This window comes from Eublepharis macularius, chromosome 12 (assembly GCF_028583425.1).
Source record: "Eublepharis macularius isolate TG4126 chromosome 12, MPM_Emac_v1.0, whole genome shotgun sequence".
Lineage (NCBI taxonomy): Eukaryota > Metazoa > Chordata > Lepidosauria > Squamata > Eublepharidae > Eublepharis > Eublepharis macularius.
The window spans coordinates 25,062,443-25,086,015 of NC_072801.1; the positions used below are offsets into that span (position 1 = coordinate 25,062,443).

The 23,573-nt window shown below is 47.2% G+C and overlaps 1 protein-coding gene across 2 annotated transcripts in view; it reads left to right on the forward strand.

Annotated features, from left to right (window-relative positions):
* The first annotated feature begins 3,872 nt into the window (after nt 1-3,872).
* Nucleotides 3,873-23,573, forward strand: part of TMEM184A (transmembrane protein 184A) — a 30,724-nt gene continuing 11,023 nt past the window's right edge. Inside the window, exons 1-7 of one of the 2 annotated variants that reach the window (XM_054993433.1) lie at nt 3,873-3,954; nt 14,917-15,171; nt 17,933-18,098; nt 19,003-19,093; nt 21,007-21,082; nt 21,594-21,685; nt 22,420-22,589. In XM_054993433.1, coding sequence (XP_054849408.1) covers nt 14,917-15,171; nt 17,933-18,098; nt 19,003-19,093; nt 21,007-21,082; nt 21,594-21,685; nt 22,420-22,589 — 850 coding nt within the window. In that variant the 5' untranslated portion in view covers nt 3,873-3,954. Of the gene's footprint in view, nt 3,955-9,766; nt 9,845-14,916; nt 15,172-17,932; nt 18,099-19,002; nt 19,094-21,006; nt 21,083-21,593; nt 21,686-22,419; nt 22,590-23,573 lie in introns of those variants that run through there. The other variant, XM_054993432.1, reaches the window with a different exon arrangement.

Below are 23,573 nucleotides of genomic sequence, written 5' to 3' on the forward strand. Positions count from 1 at the left end.
GGAAGCTTTTTCTTTGCAGCGCCTGTTTTCTATTAGCAGTGAGTTTTCACAAAGAAGCCATCAGAGTTGAAATCTGTCACCCTCACTTTGAAGGGGCAGCAGTCCATTCTCAAATTCCTGCCACCTCATCCCGGCCTTGGTCCCTGAATGGCCTTGTCTCTGAACATCTCTGGGAACTGAGATCCCAGCTTTCCCAGATCTCGGAGCATAGCAGAAGGCTATTGGCGGGGAGGGGGTGCCCTGATGACAATCATGTGTGATGGTCATCCAGATGAAGTCAAGCAGGTGTTCTAGCGCTGCTGTAGATTTCGCTTGAATGGGAGAGAAGTTATGCTACTTAAGTGTCCATCAGCGCTTCGTGGTAATTCAGAGGGAGATGGTGTACCACGTTGGAAGAGGCATGTTGCTCTGATGTTTAAATGTGCCTCAAATGCAGTTTTGTGGCTCCTTCAGCTAGTCCTTACAGAGGGATAAGCGGGAAAGCTGCTCAGAGGTCCGTCATGTGCATATATTTTTACAAGTGGGGGTGGCAACAAAACTGCACAACAATTTGGAACGTCCAATCTTGCCTTTCCATTTTTGCATTTAGATGTACACTTGCTCCACCTTCAAAGGTTGCGGGTCTGTGAGCAGCCTGTCTCCTGGTTCTCTTGATTGTTGGCACGTGTGAAAGAGGAAAACTCAACAGCTCTCTGCACTCTGTCCTAAATGCCACTGCACATCCACTGTCAAAACAGTAAATGCCGCTAATTTATGTCAATATTTAGGCCCTGCTTTATTTCTCTGCAATGGGGACACAAAACAGCGTACAACGCTGTGCTCCCCTCTGTTCTATGCTTGCAGTAACAGCCCTGTGAGGTAGATATGGTTGCAAAAGTGTGATGGCCCAAAGTCACCCGACAAACTTCCATGGTGGAGTGGGAATCAAAGTGGGGTCTCCCAGATCCTAGATAAACATGCTAATCATTCGCTCCACCGTGACTATAGGATATGTTACTTGCTAAATATTATTATTAAAATACTGAAATCCAGTGTTCAAGTTGAATATTGAAATCAAATTGGGTACCATGTACGGAAATGAAATATTTGGCCATATTTGTTAGGTGAGACAGGAATGTCTTGATAAATACTCAGAAAATATCCTATGAAGCAACATACGAATTTTAAACATGAAATCGGGGAGAAAATGTTTCAGTTCTCATATATGACCTTGGTACTCTACAAGTACTAGGCTGGAGACTTGGAGCACAAAATTAACCTGATTTTTTTTCTGCAACAGGCTCTTCTTTTGGGCTTGGGGTAACACTTGTAGGGTGTCCCTTTCCTTCTAATGATAAATGGTCACCTCTGCTAAACTTTTTATTTATTTCATTTATAGTCTGCTTTCTCACTGAGGCCCAAGGTGGATTACAAGTTGTCTCGGACTGCCGCAGAAAGGCCTCTTTGTTCAGCCATCTCAGACGCCTGATGCTTGATAACATGCCCTTGTACTGAAATCTTAAGGGATCAAGTCAAAACCTCTAGAAGAGCCGTAGTCTTTAACAAGCTTCTTGCTGGGTTTGAAATAAAGCTCTCTCTGAGCCTAGGCAGAAGAGGGGGGGGGACAATCTACAGGAAGGGGTGGAAGGAGTCCTTATATTTTAAAAAAAAATGTTTTTGGCATCCTTTTTTAAATGTTTTGTCAAAAATAAAAGTCTATGGCTGTGACCCACCGTGGGTCCTGAGATGCTTGAGAGAAAGGGGGCATATAAAATTTTTAAATAAGGCAGGAGAAGGGCATAGAAGCTTACTTTTTTCAAATGAAAAGTGGAGTTCTTAGGAATCCACGTAGGGTACAATGACCTTGCTAGCATGGATGGAGTCTGTACCAAATCAGTTGTTTCGGGCAACCGAACAGGTGCTCGCTTCTTTTCCCAAAATAGTATCCGGTCGGTCGTGCAAACAGGAAGAGCGAGTTTGACTCCTCCTGAAACAATCTACAGGAAGGAGGAAGGAAGGGGAGCAAGTTTAATCATCAACGGTGGGGGGGGGGAGATAAGAGATGGATTTCCTGCCCTTCTTGTTATAGAGCTACTCGTATGCTTGGTACCACCTGACATCGGCCTGGGCTGGGAGGCATCATAGAAAAATTACAAATGTCAGAAAAAGAGCAAATTGAGACATTTTTGTATATAAATAACCAGAACTCACAATTGCCCAAGAAGGCTAGATTTCGTCAGGGCAGCTAAAGGGAAGTCCTTCATAATTATCTTGCAGAACTCACTGCCGCATGCCGAGTGCTAGCTTAGATGCTATAAGGATATTGGATGGACTGAACGGAGTCCGTCTACCTCTGAGGATCAGGTGCTGTGAACATGCTTGAGGACTTTGAAGAGGAACTCCTGAGGATGCTTACTTTAGAATAAGCCACACTGAATTCAGAGAGAAATCTATGTAAACAATCCTTGACCCCTGCTGCGAAGAACTCTCTATCCTTTGGATGGAGCTGCAGTGAACTCTGAAAGTTACTTGCGAGTAAACATGCTTAGGGCCAGCCTGCAGAAGCTTGAAACGCTTCTCTCACTGTTCTTGTGCCTATTTACTCTGAAGGAAGTGCTACTGTTCAGTTGGGCTTATTCCCGCTAAGTGTACATAGACTCACAACCATATGATGGTTTGGTGCAGTGGTTAAGAGAGGCGGGACTCTAATTTGGAGAGCCGGGTTTGATTCCCCACTCCTCCACTTGAAGCCAGCTGGGTGACCTTGGGCTAGTCACAGCTCTCTGGAGCTCTCTCAGCCCCACCCTCCTCACAGGGTGTTTGTTGTGGGGATAATGACATACTTTGTAAACCGCTCTGAGTGGGCATTAAGTTGTCCTGAAGGGTGGTATATAAATCGAAGTTGTTGTTGTTAGAGAAAAGTTGCATGGATCTCCGTGTCTTGGGGGAAGGGGAGTTGGTTTAAAAGAAGAGCAAGATTTGAGACCAAAAGCACATTAAAGACCAACAAGATTTTCAGGATATAAGCTTTGGAGAGTCAAAGCTCCCATCTTGTGTCTGAGGAAGGTAGCTTTGACTCTGGAAAGCTCCTACCTTGGAAATCTTGTTGGTCTTCAAGATCTATTGGACTCCCATCTTGCTCTTCTATTGCAGACCGAAATGTCCCAAGAATAGTATTTCTATCTTTTATCAGGCTGTAACTAAAATGCCAAAAAATTACCATGCAAGGGTGGCCCATAGATCGTTTTCATGTGGCTCTCCTGCCGGCAAACGTCCAAAGAAGTGGTGTAATATCTTTTATTAGTTCCAATTAAAATATCCCAAAGTAACTCGCAGGCTGGTGCATTCCGCAAGCTTCCACTAGGTTATCTTCTCCCACCCCCAGAAATAAAACCGAGAGCGCTCCAGAAATAAAACCAAGCTAATACTCTGGAAAATCTTGCCGGTCTTTAGTGTGCTGCTGCTGGACCCCAATCTTGCGCTTCTGCTACAGACCAACACGGCTATCCGCCTGAATGGGAAACCCCGAGGCAGCCGCCAGTCGCGGACTTCGGCGGAACTCAAAACGTTGCAGTAAATTACTGTTTATGTCGGTCGCCCTAAACCGTCGGCAGCGGACGGACTCTGGCCTTGCCCGGAGGTGCAATTCCGTGCACACCTGCGCCAGGTGCGGAGGGCGGGGGAACCGGTCCGCGGCCAGCCTGGCCGGGCGTTTGTGGGCCATCTCTAGGGAGACGGGCAACAAAGCAGGCGGCGGCCCCGGCGTGGAGCTCGGCCGGCAGGAGGAGGAGTCTCTGGGGAAGGAAGCCAGGTGGAGGTTCGGCCAAGGGAGGGCTCTCTCGGGGCGGCTGGGAAGGGAGGCGGCGGCCGGGGCCTGGCCCAGCGTTGCGCTTCCAGGAGCTGCGCTCGCCCTGCGCTCGCCCTGCGCTCCAGCCCCCGCGCGCCCCCGCCGCTGCGCTGCGCCTCCAGAGCGGGGTAAGTTACTCCGGGGGGCGTCGCGGGTGGGGCTCGCCCTGGCCGGAGGGAGAAGGCGCGCCGGCGAGGCTCCGGGGCGCTGCCTCTGCCCGAGCCGACGCTCCCGGGCCACTTGCGGGGGACTTCGGTAACTTCCCTAAACGCCGCTGAAGCTCCGGAGGAGGTCTTTGGTTAAGGGGCGCACGCCCGCCTCTTTGAAGACTCACCACGCCCCGCTTTCCCGGGCACCCCGTCCTCATTTCTGCCCCTCCCAGCCCCGAGCGCCCCTTTGCTTGCTCTCCTACTCTATAACTGCCCCTTTAGCAGTTCTTCTACATCGATCAAGTGGGTAGCCGTGCTGGTCTGTAGGAGAAGCAAGATTCGGGTCCAGCGGCAGCTTAAAGACCAGCTAGATTTCCAGGGTCTGGACCCGAATCTTGCTCATCGATGAACCTGCAGCCCCAAAAGATTCGCTTCTCTAACCTGAAATATTTCCAGCCGTCTTTTTTCTGGGCGTCCAACCCGTGTTTAAAGGGCAGGAGCAGCCCGGGCTGGCTGGCAGCCCGAGAAAAGACTGCGTCTGCACATTGCTGGGCTGCGTTTCAGAGGTAAGCACCTGGATTGCCTGGTGCGCACAGGAAAATCCAGTTGCTAATGCCTGCTACAGTCAATACTGTGAGGGTGCAGCTCCAGAGAATCCCCCCCCCCCCCCGCAGCAGAGGTTTAACCATTTCTTGGAGTTTGGGGGCCTTGAGAGTGCGAGGAAGGGAGTGGATATACCACCACCCCCCATTCCCTCCTAAACATTGTTTTCATGTTTAACATTCTGAAATCCTATCCGGCTCTCAGGAGCGATGGGCTTTATAATTCCCATCTTGGTTGTAGAGAACTGTGTGTCTTCGTCTATGTAAACAACCATGTAAAAAGCAGCTATTTTATTGCATTAGAGATTTTGGAGCTGGGAGATATAGAAGTATATTGCTTTTGTAATATGGAACGCAACCAGAATTAGGGGACACCAAGGGAGAGCTTCCTGATACAGTGCCACAGGCACCTCGCAATCCATTGACTAAGTTCAACATTTCTGAGTTGAAACCTCTGTACAATATGCCAGTCAGCAGGGTGCAATTGTTTACTGTTTATTTCATAACTTTTTTCATGGGACCCAACATCTTACATCATGCTCCTTCACAAACAGCAGCGAGGTGGATTAGGCAGACAGCATGGGACTGGCCCAAGGACGCCCAGCACACTTTTGTGGCAGTGGGGATTCGAACCAGGATCGCCCAGATCCTAGACCAGTGTTCTGTACCTGAAGCTTACTCCCAGCTACAAGTGCACAGGAGTACAGTCTTTGGGCATACGTACTTCCAGGGTTCTGTGCTCAACGGTTGCACCGTTCCACAGAACGTTATGGAGAAAGCCCGTGGACAGAAAGGAGGGTGATGTGTGGCAAGAGGTAATTAATCAATGTTACATGACCTCTGTGGTGCCAGCGGTATTGCTTCCCAGTGGATGAACCCCATTGATGGAGAAAGGCCAACCAGTTAAATGTCCTTTAAGCTGTGATCTAATTTACAAATGAATATATGAAGCTGTTTTATATTGAATCGGATTATTGGTCTATCAAGATCAGTACTGGCCTGACAAAAGGGGGTTTCCAGGGTCTCGAGAATGGTCTTTCCTATCACCCATGACCTGATCCTATCAACCGGAAGTGCCAGGTATTGAACCTGGGACCTTCTGCATGCCAAGCAGATGCACTACCATTGAGTCGTGGCCCTTCCTTATTGAAAACAACACTGATGCTGGTTGTTGTGGGTTTTCCGGGCTGTATTGCCGTGGTCTTGGCATTGTAGTTCCTGACGTTTCGCCAGCAGCTGTGGCTGGCATCTTCAGAGGTGTAGCACCAAAAGACAGAGATCTCTCAGAGATCTCTCTTTTGGTGCCACACCTCTGAAGATGCCAGCCACAGCTGCTGGCGAAACGTCAGGAACTACAATGCCAAGACCATGGCAATACAGCCCGGAAAACCCACAACAACCATCGTTCTCCGGCTGTGAAAGCCTTCGACAACACTGATGCTATTTGGAGGTTGTCTGAGGAGTTTCTCTTGAACTAAAAAAAGTGAATGAATTCATTATCCTGTTCTCCCTGCCCCCCTTCCAAAGCATTTTTGAATGCTGACTGAATTGAGAGGCGTTTTGAGAAGCTATGGAGACCTTGGGGGAACATCTCAGTCCAGCAAAAGCGGAGTTTGCTTTAAGTGGTTGTTCTAAGCTCGGGTGGATGTAAGCCTCAAGGTAGATCAGCTGGGCTTGTTACTAGACGTGTTCAGAATCGTGCTCTTTGTCTTAATGGTGCTGGTTGAACTTCTGCCAAAGTATGACGCTGAGTTAGACCATTGGTCAGTGCTGGCTGCTCCAACAGACCGGTCATCTTGGGCGGATTTGTGCCTCCTTCCACTACTCTTCTTGCTCGACAGCCTTCAAGTGTAGATGCTGGTGATTGAACCAGGGGCCCTTTTGCGTGCAAAGTAGATGCTTTGCCACTGAGCCACAGCCCCTTGTCCATACTTTTATCGACATCAGTGTTTCCAAAACTCAGGCTAAGCAAAACAAGGTAACACACAACACTCAGCACCATTGGGGAGCTGGATTTATGTCCCATGGAGCTGTTTTTTGGCAAACTGCTTGTGTGCCATGTCATCTTAACTGGGTTTGCTTGGAAGGAATTCCCACTGAAGGTCTTTCCTTCAAGGAAGTGTGCTATAAGACTTTGCCCAACAGCCCCCCCTCCCCATGTAGGTTTGGAATCCCAGAGAAATGTAAAGGTGTGTGTGGGGGGGGTTACGTGCACTTAAATTTCCTCTGTGATTCTGCATGAAAAAAATGATTGATCATACCTGGATTCAAATCTGGCTGAGTGGGAATTTCTTAGCTCTGCTAGTTCCTCCTCTGGCAATTGGGAATCATAATTAGCATATCAGCTGTGTGGGTGTTTTATCTAATCTGCACCTTACAGTCCCCATCCTCCTCCTCATAGGTGTCTAATTTTTAATGGAACTCATATTTCAAATTAAGCATTCTAAAGACTTGAGTGCCTGCTCTATTGCAAACAAGCAAAAGTGGAGGAGGGCATTGGGCTCGAACCCCCTTCCTCTCTGATTATCCCCTTGGGCAGAATTTCCCCCTTGTGCACATTAATGTTCACTCTCATGTGCTTGTGGCACTTCACAGGCAGTGAGGGAGAGCAGCTGAAATGCATATGGGAAGGTCTTTTGCCCAGGGCCTCTGTTGCTGTTCTCGCTGGTTAGAGTCCTTTGCTAGCATTGTGGCTCAGAAAAAAGTGGATGCGGTGCATGGTGAGGGGGGGGGGGAGTCCATGACATCAGAGCTGTGCTAGGGGGCTGGGTGGGAAGCTGTGGGGGGAACCAGATTGGACCTCTCCAGCCCCACCTTCCCTTTCTCTCAGTAGGTGATTAGCTTACACCGTCACAGCACATGATGCACCATGACAATTCAATTCATCACGCTGATTAATCAAGAAGTGTTTACTACCCTCAGTTGCAATTGGTTCCCGCTCAAGATTGGAGCCTAAAATGTGCATGAAGCGCAGTGTTGGCTAACCTGTCTAGCTGGTGATGCGATAGATGATTCGCACTGAGCACATGTTTAGCTCAGGGCAAACAAAAGCTTAAGGTGCGGCAAGCAAAACACGTGCTTTGCTTATTTACTAGGGTTCTGAGTAGCTGTAGGGTGAAAGTGACAGGCTTCTTTCTGAACTATGTCAATGTAAGAGTGGGAAGGATGAGAGCAAAACACTGTCTTATTTTTAACAGCATGTGTTCTTGCTGGGTCTGCCTGTTTGTACCAAAAACCAGTTTTCTAATTACAGCGTGACAGCATGATTGCGCCGCCGATGGAGCTCTGGGCTGTTTTGTATCAGGATAGAAACAAATAAGGAAAGCTTGCTATAACACCTGTGGAACATGGAGTCTTTGACTCTAAATTTGACTGCTTGGTGCATTGGTGGTTCTGACAAATACCTATATTTTATCAATTTATTGATACCCTCCTGTTAGATCCAAAGTGGCTTGTAACACCGTAAGAACGTAAGAAGAGCCCTGCGGGATCAGACCAGAGGTCCATCTAGTCCAGCATCCTGTTCCACATAGCGGCCAACCAGTTGCCCTGGAAGGCCACAGAGGCCAATGCCCTGAGATATAGAGGTTGACTGCTTCTGAACATGGAGGTTCTCTTTAGCTACCATGGCTAGTAGCCATTGATGGACCTCTCCTCCATGAATCTGTCTAACCCCCTTTAAAGCTATGCTTGTGACCCCCCCCCAATTTTATCCTCACAACAGTCTTGTGAGGTAGGGTAGGCTGCGAGTGATTGGCTCAAGGATGCCCAATGAGCTTCCATGACAGAGTGAGGACATTCTAACAGCTACACCATGCTGAGGGCTTGCCCTAATATTACCAACTTATAGCCCTCCCCCCCCCCCTCCCCAAGTTTCAAGCTCTTGGCTCTTTAGGTACCTGAGTTGGAACTTGCACCTTGGGTAGGGCTGAGCAAGTCTCATGTCCTAGCCCTTGCAAAAGTCCTTCTAAGCAGGACTCAGTAACCTGGATGGTGGTATACTGTGCTGAGACAGAAGTCCACCCCCCACTCCACCAGTAGCCTGGATTGTGCAATTGTGAGCTGAAAAAGAGAGGTTGCAAATGTCACCAATGTGTTGAGAAAAATGGATGTATAACCCATGTGAAGAATACCCACAAATTTTAGTAACGTGAAAATTATGCAGCTATTATATGTGCCTCCTTGGCCCTTTTAGCTTTGACAAGGTGTTACTTACAACCTTTCAAACTTCTCTTCACGGCACAGAGAATGAGAAACTTGCTTTTTAAAACAATGCAAGTGGCAAGCAGCTGGTTGTTGAATGTCTTGTCCGATCCCAGATTCCGTATTGAAGCTTCCCTTCTGTAGCCCTTGTAGTTTGGTGATAGAGGTGCTTTGTGTCTAGGAAGTCCCAAGTTCAAGAGAAGTATTTCCAGTTAAAAGAATCTTGGGTAGCTGAAGTTTTTCGGGAATGGGGGGATTTTACTCTGCTTTGGACCCTGGAGTCCTGACTGCTGCTCGGAGTAGATAATGCTGAGCAATGTGGACTCACTATAAGGTAGATTGTATGTTCGTAACTATAATAATTAGCAGTTGCCTATTGGGAAATGGAGACTAGATCTCTCCAAGGCCTTCCAGTGCATCTGTGTAATGTTTCAACTTGGGTTTCTTGTACTCAAGTCCAGCTGTGGATCATGATTTATTTCCTTTACAAAGTCCCAAAGTGGGAGGATTTATAGACTTGGGGATGTGATGCTGCCAGATAAGCACCATCTTGATCTGTGTTCTAAAGGTTGGCCACAGAGTCAACAAGGAAAAAGATAACTGCCGGAAAACAAAAAAGCAAACCCCTTCTTTCCCAGTGCCTTTCTCGTGCGCTGGAGCTGGCACTCTCTCTGCAGCCTGGTTAATGTTTAGGTGGCAGACTGTGCCATGGTGTGCCAGGCTGGCTCAGAGGACTATTTCTACCGCCAGCTCCCCAATGACCACAAATGAGCTGGTGTTGTTGACTTAAGCAGGGCATCGACTCCTCTGGGGACCCTCGTGGTCAGCTGCTGTCTTGGTAATCCTAGCCTCTCTTCGAAGCAGGCGTCCATGGGTGGAACCTGGAGCCCTTTCCAACAGGAACACCCAGCCCCCAGCAGCTGATTCTGTTCCTCTCCCTTCGCCCAATGATTTCCCCTTCTATTTGGGGCAGGGTGGGGAGTATTTTTAGATGCGAAGTGTATATTCATCTGTGGCTCGAACACATCAAAAGTGCTTCCTTTGCAAAGTGCTAAGGCTTTGGGGTAAGTAGCTAAGCCCGTGTGTTGCAGTTGGGGTTATGTAGGTGAAAATGGTGGCCAGCCAGGGCTAGTGATGTTAGTGGTGGCTAACAGTTTTGGTGGTAGGGGCTCAAATGCTGGGCTCAACTTGCAGAGGAAATGTTTTCTCTAGGAAAATCATGACAATGATAAAAAGCTTAACTTCCAGGTGTTTGGAAAGGGACAGAGTTAACCAGGTTGTGCGCACCGATCAGTTTAATTGGTAGATTAGACTATATGAAATCTTCTATTGATCAGACAGAACAGGTTTTAACCTAGGGGCCAGAAGAACACATGCTTGGGTGGGTACTTTAAAAATGGGTTTTGTTGCGGCATGTTAACTCTAGCAGAAAAATAAAAGGGAATATTTATTTAGAACAGGTCTTGATGATTTTTCTTTGGCGCCTGCCCAACAGTTTAGGAATCTGACTCACTTTTAGCCTTCAGGCTTTCATATTTTACTGACATTTTTAAAATAGCTGCTGCCACAAAATGGAATCCTAACCCCTTTGCCAGTTTTTTCATAACTTTATTAATGCTATGGCAAAAATATTCAGATATTTATACCTTTCTTTTCTCCCCAGCAGGCGTACAGCAACATTCTCCCCTCTTCCATTATATCCTAACAACCACTACACCATGAGGTAGATTAGGCTAAGAGAGTGTGATTGACCCATACAGGGAGATTCCATGACAGTGTGTGGAGTCGAACCCAGGCCTCCCAACTGCTGCTAGTCTGATATTCTAACCACTATACAACTCTCTCTCTCTCTCTCTCTCTCTCTCTCTCTCTCTCTCTAAACACAGGAGTAAGCGTGGTTGTCATCACTGCAGCAAAAAGCTATCCTCTAACTCTGATGTAAAATGCTTTTTTTTAAAGAACTGTTTTTAAAAAATTAAATTAGGATCTGGAGAGTTAACTTAGAAATATGCTCAAGTGGCTAAGATCTCAGTATATATACACCTTCAGGGTTCTAGATTCCATTACTTAGCTTGTATTAATGAAATAGGAGTGCAAGATTATGTCTTTTCATGCCACGAATCTCCACCCAGTCCCAAACAATCATAGATGGACCTTTCTGAAGGTAGCAAACTAAAGTTCGGAGGGAGGAGTGGGTCAGGGCTGCTGGGATCAGCGACATCCAAGCTACAAGATGAAGGGCTTGTGCTGGACCAAAATTCTAGGTGCCGTGATCAATTTCTAGGTACTATGAGGACTCGGCGCCTGGGGTTTGCTGAACCCTGTATAAAATTGCCTGTCCTGTGGAAAATGAATGGTAGCATTGGGTTTTAAATTGTTTCCTGATCTTTGAGGCTGTTTTTTCTTGAGGCTTTGCCAGTATACAAACTTAGTTCAGTATGATTTATTACAGAACTAATCAATCAACTGCTGAAATTACGAGAAAAATAATGGCTGTTGTGGGTTTTCCGGGCTGTATTGCCGTGGTCTTGGCACTGTAATTCCTGACGTTTCGCCAGCAGCTGTGGCTGGCATCTTCAGAGGTGTAGCACCAAAAGACAGAGATCTCTCAGTGTCACAGGCAGCCACAGCTGCTGGCGAAACGTCAGGAACTACAATGCCAAGACCACGGCAATACAGCCCGGAAAACCCACAACAACCATTGTTCTCCGGCCGTGAAAGCCTTCGACAATACATCACTGATATACTTGGTGTCTTGTAGACCTCTGCTCCAAGGGAGTTTATATTCTAAAGTTTTCCCTGTGGGAGGGGGGGAGCTAGAAGGATTGAAGAGTGGTAACAGAAGGATGAGATAAACATGAACAGAATTACATCTGTCATTTTGTGGTTGGAGATGTCAGGGTTAAAATCAATACAACAGGAGAAATAAATGGAAATGTTGAAAATGGAGACATGCAGAAAGCCAGGGAGCATTGTGACATTTTAGACGTTCTGTCTCTGTCCACTGTAGTGGTTGGCCTAACCTACCTCATAAGGCTGTTGTGAAGATATACAGGGAAGGCGGAATCGTGCAACCCTGAGTTTTTTGCAGGGAGGACAGTATAAAAATGTACCAGATCAAGATCTTAAAACATAAGCATGCACACACAACTGCTAGACAGGCCAGCTTCCAAGTGCACAGATGCAAAAGCCTTGTAAATACTGCTCATTTTAAACATTTCAAATAAATCATCAATGCAAGCATATGGGTTCTTGACTCGGGCATGTGGGGGGATGAGCATTACAAGTTGCATGAACTCTTTTGCCTAGAGATCCGTTGTAATTCTGGGGGATCTTGGCCTGGCTGCCTCATAGCACTGGTTGCTTTGTCCAGTTCTTTGGCCTTCGGCACATGTGTTCCCTATGCACTCAGGTCTTCATTAGGGTAGCATTGTGGGTGTGGAAACCACACTAACTCAGCTCACCCTCTTCTTGATCCACTTTGGGCACTTGATGACTTTGCTGGACAAGATGCCTACAAAAACATCAGCCTCGGTGGATCCGTTTGTTTGTAGTGTCGCAGCACTTCCTGAGGGTTTGCTTGTGTGTGGCTGCTTCTACTGGGGTGAGCACAGTGGCTCCCAAACTGCCTGCTTGGAGGAACATCAGCCATGCCCCCAAAGGAGCCAAAGTTTGCCTTGCAACACTGCAGGGCTGTCATAAGCAGAGTTACACCCTTCTAAATCCATGAATTTAGAAGGGTGTAAATCCGTGGATTTAGAAGGGCGTAACTCAGGATTGCACCATAAGTCGACTGATCTTGTCAGTTGTCATGACAGGGCAGTCCGTGCAGCATTGATTTTTTGCCCCCACTTCTTTGCCCATCCCTTTAGTATGTTAGCAGTAAATACACCAACTACCCCTTCCTTTCGTATGCCAGAGAGGCAGGTGTAGCAGTGCTCCCCCAGCCTAACCCCCATGAAAGAACAGTAAAATATGAAATTTTTATGCCACCAGTTGGTGTGGTGGTGATTTAGGGTTGCCAGCCTCCAGGTAGTGGCTGGAGATCTTTCGGAACTGGTCTCTAGGCCACAGAGATCAAGTCACCTGGAGAAAATGGTTACTTTGGGGGGTGGACTCTGTGGAATTATGCCATGCCAAGGTCTTTTCCCTCCTCAAACCCCACTTTCTCCAGGTTTCACCCACCCTCCAGGAATTTCCCAACTTGGAGCTGGCGACCCAATGGTGATTAGAGTGTCAATCTAGGATCTGGGAGAACCAGGTTCAAATCCCTGCTCTGCAATGGAAGCTTGTTGGGTGCCCTTGGGCCCGTCACACTCTTCCGGCCTAACCTAACTCTCAGGGTTGTAGTGAGGAGAAAATAGTATAAGTTACTTTGGATCCCCAACTGGAAAGAAAGGCAGGATATAACTGAAGTAAATTTTAATATGAAATATTAATTTGAAATATGCATGGAGAAGGTGATCAAAACTTGTGCTTCCATTAAACCCTTGGGGGTGGAATAAAGTCGGTCCAAGGGTTACTTCAGTATGTGGACTAGCGGTAGCTCTTGTCTGCTAGAGGAAAATATCCATTATTTGGGAAATTTGACTTTATTGGGGATGGAGGCAAGGCAGGGAAATGACCTGTTTGGGGCTTGTTTCTGTGCTCAGAGCAGATGAAAGTGAGGAATGGACCTCTAAAGATGGAAACGTCTTCTCCAGACCCTCGGCTGAGAGATCAGCCTAAAAATAAAAGTGTATTATTAGGTGGGATGCTGGGAATGAGATGTCTAGAATATGTGGGGAGGGTGTTGCCGTTGCTACTTTTAATGGCAAACAATTAGGGGGCATGGTGTGTGTGGGCAGTGCACATTATTATTATTATTACTATCATTTATTAAATTTATAGTCTGCCCTCCCTGCAAACGAGCTCAGGGCGGATTACAACATACAGATAAAAACACATTAATAAAACAGTACATCGAATAATAATAAAAGCCAGATTTAGCAGCATAAAAACAAACTCTGCACCATGTTCCTAATATCCCAGGACGGGATTCACTCCACCCTTCCCTGCCAACCATAAGGGGAAGAGAGGGGTGAAGACGTGAGTTGGGGCAGATGACTTGCATAGTTCAGCATTTCCTCTGCTTCCTAACACTTAGCAAGAGGAGCAGGTCTCCAGAATGGCTGGAAGCCACTGACCTGTGAGCTGCCAACCTCCAGGTGATGGCAGGAGATTTCCTGGAATTACAACTCTACAAGTGACTGGGATCATTCCTCTGGGGAAAATAGCTGTTTTTTGGGGGGGGGGGGTGGACTGTATACCCTGCTGAGATCCCTCCCAGACCCTGCCCTCTCCAGACTCCACCCTCAACATCTCTCAGTATTTCACAACCCAGAGCTGGCAACCCTCCTTTAATTCCAGGCATTTGCACTGCAGGGTCTGGGAGAGAAAGAAACTCCTCACAGGCTCAGAAGCGCTTTCTTACTTATGTGTTCCGGGACTGAATTTAGGGCACTAAAACAGATTTCAGGGAGTTGGAGCTTTAAGCTATTTGTGTGTTGGATTCTCCCCCCCCCCCCCCTCACCTTCCAATTTCTCCTGCTTTTCCCAACTTGGTGATCCTTTACAGTGATTTTTAAAAAATTTTAGGCTGTGTATACTTTAAAAAAAAAATCTGTCCAGAAAGAAGCTGGACTCTTCGACCTAGCGAAGCTAAACAAATGTTGAAATAATGATTTTGCCTAATTTAGTCTATGAACTGGAGGGTGTGGCGATGTCTTACATAGGGCACTGAAACCCAGCCTGCAAATGTCAGAAATCTCTCCCTCACCCCCCCCCCAGCTCTCTCTCTCTCTCTCTTACTGCCTTTGCCAGGTGCTGCCCAGCTTCTTTCAAGTGTCTTCACAATCCTAAGGACTAGGAACTTTTGATTATTTTTGTTTTTTAAGAAAGAAAAGCTCAGATTCTTGGGTGGCTAAACTTCCATTCAGTCTTGCTTTCTACATTCATGTGGGGTCTCTGAATACCCCAAATCTTGACTGTTGTTGCAAATGATCCCTCTTGGCATTTCCCTTGTTTTATAGGCTGTCCTACATTTTCTTGCTGCTTGCTTCTCCGCCCCTGATTTTGTTCACCTTTGCTCCTGCAGATGAATAATACTACCGACACTTCCGAGTCTTCTCCCACTGAGAGAGGGAGGGAACCGACCAGCTTGGTCCCCACCACAATGGGGCTGGGCTTCTTCCCTTCGGACGCCAGTCGTTTGATCGTGGGTGATGGCTCCCAGCTAAGGGCCAATCAGAACAACTCCCAGGACGGCCAGCATCTCTTCTTGACCACTTCGACAGCCCAGGTGATCTCAAGCCTCTTCGTCTGGTCCGCTCTACTGATTACTTTCCACCAGGTAAGAGGAATGTGGTGGCGATTGGAATGAATCAATACATTCTTCTTTGGTGGTGTTTAAGCAGAGGCTAGGGGGCCATCTGCCAGTAATACTGATTCTATGACTCAGTAGGAACTTAGACAAGTTGGGAGAGGGAGGGCAGGAGCCAGTGCTTGGCTCTCCTGGCCCTTTCTTATGTGCCCAAGGTATGCTGTGGTCACTCAGGGTCAGGAAGGCATTTTCTCCAGGGCAGATTGGCTAGGGATCCTGGAGGTTTGGGGCATTGAGCAGGTCCCCTGGAGAAGTCGGGAGGGGGTAGCTGCGAATGTTCTGCATTATAAGGGGAGTCGGACTATATAACTGTGGGGACTCTTCCTGCTCTATGAGGGGGGCATAAGGGAGACCCATGAAAATCACCCTCAGCTTCTTGGAGGATTAAAACACCCAATAGAGTCTAGTTTGATCTGTTTTATGCTACCAAAAACAAAGTCTTGGGACAGTGATCTCCAAGATGGCACGTGGAATGTCTTTCTCGACACCCACTTTTTTCTCTCCCTCAGTAGACAATCAATCCTGGCTTTCCCCCACCTTGTTGGAGCAGGAGGTGCTTCAAGAGAGCACCATTTTGGTAACAACTGCCTTCAGCCAAGGAGGACACTTAGCTTGGAGCCTTCCAGTATTTTGTAACTGGCCTCAGACCCCATGGTGGACATTTTGTGGAGGTGCCCCACTCCATTTCCTCAAAATTCCAGAAATGCCAACAGGCTAGTTGATAGTTGGGGATCCCTAGGTTATGGGTATACCTCTGTTGGCTAGAATGTAGCAAGTGACGTCCGGGGCCTGAGAAGCCCCAACAAAATTTTAATCACAATATGGCAACAAGTCTACCTGCTGATTTGGCTCAAAAGAGAAATCGTTTTAATTAGTAAGAAGAGAGATTCCACATTTTAACTGATAGATTGTCTTGGATTAATCCTTCTTCACGTTTGTGTGCAAGCCAGTCCCATGGAGTGCAGTGGGATGACTCCTGAGTACGCAGGCATAGGACTGTAGCTAAAAGGAGCTAGTTGGGCGCTTTCCGATGCTGGCTTTCCGTGAAACAGTGTTGTCGTGAGCTGACTGGCAGGTGCTTATCAGAATGGACCTTGTCCTCTTGCTGTGTGCGTCTAAAGAGTAATTTCTCCCCTCCCAAGTGGAAATTCAACATCCTCCGGGTGATCTTGAGCAACGTGAAACTTGTCGGGCATATGCTTGTACCTTGCGTGTAGATAGACCCTCTGATGTGACAGGCCTGAGAAAGATCCCCTCCATGAGCTCTCGCAGTGCTGCCTCCAGTCAGTGTTGACTGCAGTGAGCTCATCTGTCCATTCGGAGTTCCCATAAGCACGGCTGCAAGTCCATTAGATTTGCAAGTCCAACTGCGGCAAATCTTTTGGATTTCTGCAAAGTCCAGCTTTCTGTTGTGGCTTCTTTTAATGCTTCTGATGCTCTTGACTGCGAAGAAAATGTTAAAACACAAAAGCAAAAAAAAAAAGGGAATTTGAAAGGAAGGAGATTGGAAAATACAAGGGGCGGCTTCATCTTATTCACATCTATCTGTGAAATCCATCCCTGTCTTAGACGGCTGTACTTTTTCAGGGAATTACTGAGCTCTTTGCAATGAAAGCCCAAGAACTCGGCCTCTTTGCGACATAAGAATATAATAAGTACCCTGCCAGATCAGTCTACTGAGAGCCCATCTAAATGCCATCATTTTGTTTCTAGTATTGGCCAGCCAGATACTTATGACAAGCAAGGCATTAGAGCTCGAAGATGACACCCCTTCCCATTGTGTGTCCCCTGCCCTTGGTTTTAAAGGGTATATTGCCTCTGAACATGGAAGTTCCATTTAGACCGGTTGTTTACAGTATTGGTCCAGAAGGAGAATCCAGAAAGCTAACAACACAATCCTTTTATTGGGACTACCCCAAGGACATGTAACAGTGTGCAAGCTTTCAAGTTCCTCAGCACTCTTCATCAGGTCAGATGTTACAAAACAATAACAACAACAACAAAAAAACAGGATAAAAGCTGATTTTTCCCGCCCCCCACCCACCCACCCCCAGGTCATCATGATCTTAGCCAGTGGTCATTTTGTAGAAAAAGAGCTGCAGGAACACATTAGCATATGCCACGCCCCTTGATCAGGCCGAAATGGCCGGGATTCAGCTGCTGTCAGATGGGGGAGTGTTCCCCCACCTGTCAGTGGCCCAATCAGGGCCAAAACGGGCACAAAATGGCTCAAAATGGCCATTTGGGGCACGTTTTGGCCTAGATCTGGCCCCAAATGGCCCAGATCAGGCCAGTGCCAGGCAGGAGAGGGGTCCCCCACCCAGCACCGACCCAATCCAGACCGTTTCGGCCCCGATCGATGCCTAAATGGCTCAAAATGTCCCATAGTCAGGTGGGCGGGGCTACCTGACTGTTGGGGGGACTGCCAGAACAGTGTTCCGGTGCGTTCCCCCTCAAAATGAGCCCTGATCTTAGCACCCTCTCTCACCAGGATATGGTGAAACGTGTGGCAGATGAAGGAAACTCAGGTTTCGGTTTGCTACTGGCTGGGGAGATAAAAGGGAGCGCAATTCTCTGCCTAATGCTCAATACCTTCATGAAATTGCATAACCGTTTTGTCACATCCCCAGAAAATTGGCTCACACAGACTTGTCCTTGGATCAACACATTTGTCTCTTGGATCCCATTATCACAGTGTTTCTCCCCCCCCCCATCCCCCGCTCTCCTCCAGATCTTCTTGCACCTGAAAAACTACACCATTCCCAATGAGCAGAAGTACATCATTCGGATCCTCTTCATTGTCCCCATCTATGCCTTTGACTCCTGGCTTAGCCTGTTGCTGATTGGCAGCCACCAATACTACGTTTACTTTGACTCTGTGCGCGATTGCTACGAAGGTGAGATGGGGTGGGGGTGGGGTTGTTTTCTGGGCCCAGATCTCTTGGTACATAGAGCGGCATTTTGCTGTGACCTGGTCCATATTGTACCCAAACTGCCAGATTTTTAAACGGAAAAATAAAACCTGTTAGTTGCCAACAGCCCATCCATACTGAAAGGGGCTAGGTAACGCTTGAAGTAAACCACAACTGAGAGTGTATAAGGGGGAGGGTGGTCTCTTCCATTCCTGAGTGCCACTTCACAACATATTTTGCTTCTTACTCGGATACTCTCCGTCAGGACAGACATAAAGTTGCAGTCAGCAAGGGCTACACAGAAGGTGGTCTTGGTGCATTCAGGGCATAACTTTTCCTCTTGCAATCACATCAGGCAGTGGGAAGCAATTCAGTAAGCTTGCTGCCCAAAAAGGGCTTGTGTACAGCCCTGACTGGTTAGTGAGTATGTATTTCATCAGCATCCTTGGTTCCTAAAGCGGTTTTGTAACTGACTTCTAATACAGGAAACTTTCTTCTTCTTGGTTTGACAAAAGCAGAGAATACAAAATATGTGTTGACTTGGCATTTTTAAAGAGGGAGAGACAAGAGGGCAAGATCAAGAGATGATTGAAGGTTTGATTGGTTGGTCTGTTGTGCTGACTGAAGCCAGAAGTCATCCCTGTGACTCTTCTCTTTAAAAATACATATTATGGCTGTCTTTGCCCTCTGGCTAAGGCAGAACTCTGCAACGCTTGTTTGTCCGCCACAATGAAGTCCTTTTGTGTGTCTGCAGTAGGCAATAGGGTAATAAGATGTGGAGCCAATATTCTTCTCATCAGCATGTTTCGCATCCTTCAGGTTCCACAGTCATTATCTTTTTGGTAGCTTGTACTTTTGTGTGAATGTGTCTTTCCTTTCTCTCTGGCAGCATTTGTGATCTACAGCTTCCTGAGCCTTTGCTTTGAGTACCTCGGCGGCGAGAGCACCATCATGGCTGAGATTCGAGGGAAACCCATTGTGTGAGTTAGATGATCTGTAGAAATCTTCTAGCTATTGTTTCACCAGCAGCTCTCAGCTCCTGCTGGGTTTTGATCCCGCTTCTGAGGGAGGAGATATTCACAGCTGTGAGGCCCGGTTCCCTCCAACTTGTAGGTGCCGATGTACCTACAAGTTGATATCTACACACAGCTTTATCAAATGAATGCAAAAATACTGCGAAGGAACCTGGACCTTGGAAAAGGTGCAGAGAAGGACAGCCCGTAAGAACCTCGCTGGATCAGACTACCTGGCCCAGCATCTTGTTTCACACAGTGGCCAACCTTGCAGGTGGCAGTCATGTTAGTCTATTATAGTCTTAAAGACTAACAACATTTATTTCTATAGGAGCTTTCCTGAGTCATAGCTCACGTCTCCAGGTATCATTCTGAAGAAATGAGCTGTGATTCATGAAAGTTCCTATTGAAAGAAATATTACTATTTTTTTAAGGTGCCGCTGGACTTTTGTTTTATTCAGTCTTGGACGGACAACAAACAGAACGGAGAGGCCAAGGCTTTCTAACACTGGGATTCAGAGGCTGACTGCCTCTGTTATATGGAGGTTCTTTTTAGGCACCATCAGGGCTTTTTTTCTGGGAAAAGAGGCGGTGGAACTCAGTGATGGAACTCAGGACCGCACAATGATGTCACTTTGGGTCAGCTGGAACAAGGGGGGAGTTTTTTAAAGTTTAAATCGCCCTTGGTGAAAATGGTCACATGGCCGGTGGCCCCGCCCCCTGATCTCCAGACAGAGGGGAATTTAGATTGTCCTCTGCGCTGCTGCACGGAGGGCAATCTAAACTCCCCTCTGTCTGGAGATCAGGGGGTGGGGCCACCGGCCATGTGACCATTTTCAAGAGGTGCCAGAACTCCGTTCCACCGCGTTCCTGCTGAAAAAAAGCCCTGGGCACCATAGCTAACAGCCATTGATGGACCTCTCCTCCATGAATCTATCTAACCCCTTTTAAAGCCATCTGTGCTCATGGCCATTGCTGCTTCATTTGGCAGTGCATTCCACAGTTTGCTCATTGAGTGAAGAAGTACTTCCTTTAGTCTGCCCCAAATCTCTTGCCCCATCAACTTCACTGGTTGCTCCCGAGTTCTAGTATAACAGGAGAGAAAAACTTCACTCTGTCCACTCTCTCTACCCCATGCATACATTTTCTAAACCTCTATCATTTCCCCCCCTTAGATGTATTTAGTTGTCTAAACCATTAAGAGGCTGAAAAAACAGATGAAGCCTTTCTGTTGTAGGGAAAAAAGGCATCTTGGGTGGGGTTGTGGCGGTAAAAGGTTACAAAGCTGTGAAACCTCTATTTTTATGATGCACAGCCACAAATGTGGCCCCTAGCCTAGATGCCTTCCGAAAGGATGTAGTCAAATCCATGGAGACAGGTCTACCTGGTTGTGCTGTGTGTTCATATGTTTTTATTGCATTACTTTACATATATTTTATTTTAAATGCTGTTTTAATATTGAAATGCTTTGATGTTCGCCACCTCGGGGACCTAGTTTGGGTGGAAAGGTGGCATAGAAATGTTTTTAATAAAATAAATTAAGGTCAATGACTATTGCTCATGGCATCTAAATAAATTGCTCAGTAGCAGTGTAGCCAGTGACTCAGGGGTGGATTGGGATATTTTTAAAAATCCGGGGGCAAGCTGAGCTGAGTGACCCCTGTGGCACTGCTCAACACCTGCTACCTATAACTGGAGATTCCGGGGATTGAATCTGAGACTTTCTGTATGCAGAGCAGGGCTGTCTTCCTGAGCTGCAACCTCCCCTTGAGAACTTCTGTTGCAGGGTATGTGGAGTCTAAATTTTTTAAAATCTTCCCTATCAAAGAGTTTTGTTCACTGGGCCTTAGACTGAAGCATTGTTTTCTGTCTGGTCCCAGGTCTAGCTGTATCTATGGAACGTGCTGCCTGCAAGGGATGTCCTATTCTATCGGGTTCCTTCGATTTTGCAAGCAGGTGAGTGTCCATCAGAGCAGAACACCATTTGGGGATAGGTAGAGATTAATGTGAATCTGGGTCCAGTTTTGCCCCTGTGCTGCACTTGGTGGTGGGGGTAGTGGGATTATAGCTGTGTTGAATAACAACAACAACAACATTCGATTTATATACCGCCCTTCAGGACAACTTAATGCCCACTCAGAGCAGTTTGCAAAGTATGCCATTATTATCCCCACAACAAAACACCCTGTGAAGTGGGTGGGGCTGAGAGAGCTCCAGAGAACTGTGACTAGCCCAAGGTCACCCAGCTGGCCTCAACTGGAGGAGTGGGGAATCAAACCCCGCTCTCCAGATTAGAGTGCTGCGCTCTTAACCACTACACCAAACTGGCTCCAGGGAAGGGAACAGCCCTCTGGCAGTAGGTCTCTAAAACTCTGCAACTACCCCTGATGGGGATCTTCAGAGTTGCAGTGGTAGCATAAAACCCGCCCTCATCAACGTTTAACCCCGTTTTGTTCCATTCATCCAGGCGACGCTGCAGTTCTGCATCGTGAAACCCCTGATGGCCGTTCTCACCATCATCCTACAAGCTTTTGGGAAATACCATGATGGTGACTTCAAGTGAGAAATTTTAACATCTCTTTGGGAGAAGGGCTGGGCATGGGCTGGCAGGCAGACCCACAGTAGCCTTGTCCCTCTTTGCTGGGCGTGAGCTGTAAAATGGCATATTTGGAAAGTAGTCAGCAGCCGTTCCTTTATAAACCAGGTGCAAAGCACACGCTGCTAGCCCACTTAAATTTTAAAAAAACAGCTGCCAGAAACATAATGTCCATCCAATCGACCCAAAATGAAATGCAACCGTTAAAATGATTTTAAAGGCAAGCTGGCCAGTTTTCCAGCCAAGCAACTGCTGGGAGGGGGGCGGAGCACAAATAAGGAGGGTGCTGAGGCACCATGGATCTTGGCTCACATCCAGCTGTCAGCAGCATGGGAGGGGACCGGCTTCTCCTTTGGAGCTGGTCAGGCCTAAGCCAATTTCCCTGCAGCAACATGAGCCCAGGTCATGATGGGTGGCTCTTGCTTGGGGAGACACATTACCTTCAATTGGCTGTGCTGGTAAATGTTTGGTACAAATGAATGGGACCTGACTACTAACAACTGAGCAGTGTGACTGTAGTTCTCAAAGCAGCAAGTTTCTCTTTGCTGCATTGCCCTGGACATCCAGTAAAAGCAATTCTCCAGCTTTCTGTCGCCAGCAAATTCTGCCAACACCCAGCTTTCAACGTGGGGCAGTTGGTTTTTCAGCAGGGAGTGGGAGTGAACTGACACCCGTCTGCTCTTCTCATCTTTCCCAGCATCCATAGCGGGTACCTCTACATCACCATCATTTATAACTTCTCCGTCAGCCTGGCCCTGTATGCGCTTTTCCTCTTCTATTTTGCCACCACGGAGCTTCTGCGCCCCTTTGAGCCAGTCCTCAAGTTCCTCACCATCAAGGCAGTCATCTTCCTCTCTTTCTGGCAAGGTGAGTGTCTCGGTCTCTGCTTCCTCTCTCTGACTAGGCTGGGGAGTCAGATGTGCCTGTAGCAAAGGTAGACCCTGTTGGTACAATCATATTGCCCCATTGCAGCATCCAAAGAATGTGCAAACCCAGCACTCCACTCTTGGCTCTTTCTGTATAGTGATGGTAAGATTCTCTAGAGTAAGTGAGCCTAGCTGCAGTTTGCTTTGGTGCTGTTTTGGAGGTGGGGGTGGGGAGCAGGATTAAAATACTGCAAGAAATAAAGGCACACTTGGAGTGGATCTGCAGAGCAATTGTTTGTTGCAGTCTGAATTTGGACAGACTGAAGTGGGGGAAATCTTGAAGCCAGGAGAGCAGGAATCTCACATTTAAATGTATCTGAAGAAGAGAGCGTTTACTCTCAAAAGCTTATTTCCTGTCCATCTTGTTGGTCTTTAGGGTGCTACTGGGCTTGAATCTTGCACATTTAAACGTTGCTACCTTTGGCTTAAAAAATGTCTGCATGTGGAAAAGAAATAGAGGAAGGAGAAGGATCCTGCCCTAGCTTCTCCTGGATGTGGTAGTTTTTTTTGTGTTGAGGAATGCTAGCATGTGTGTCACTGGCTCCCTAGTTCAAGTCTTGTGTCTTATCAGGAGCACAGAAGGGATTCGAACCTGGGTCATCTTGACACTGCACTTATGCATGATCGTGCTTTATCTTTCCCCTTCCTCTGAACTAGTAGGGTTTCAGAAAGATTGCCCTACGTGGTCTCTTTTTAAAACATCTTGTTTACTAGCAAGTGCTTAGATAGGCGTGTATTCACTACTTACAGAAATCCAGATAAACTAAGCTGATTATAGGCACACAGTTGTTCTTCAGTTAGCTCTTCCCCTGCCCTCCCCCTGACTATGTAGGCCACTGAAGCTGTGATCACTCAAGTCCCTTTCTGGCTCATGAGTTTGTGCCGCATACGGCATTGCAGTCACAAGGGCTAGAAATGCGTGGAA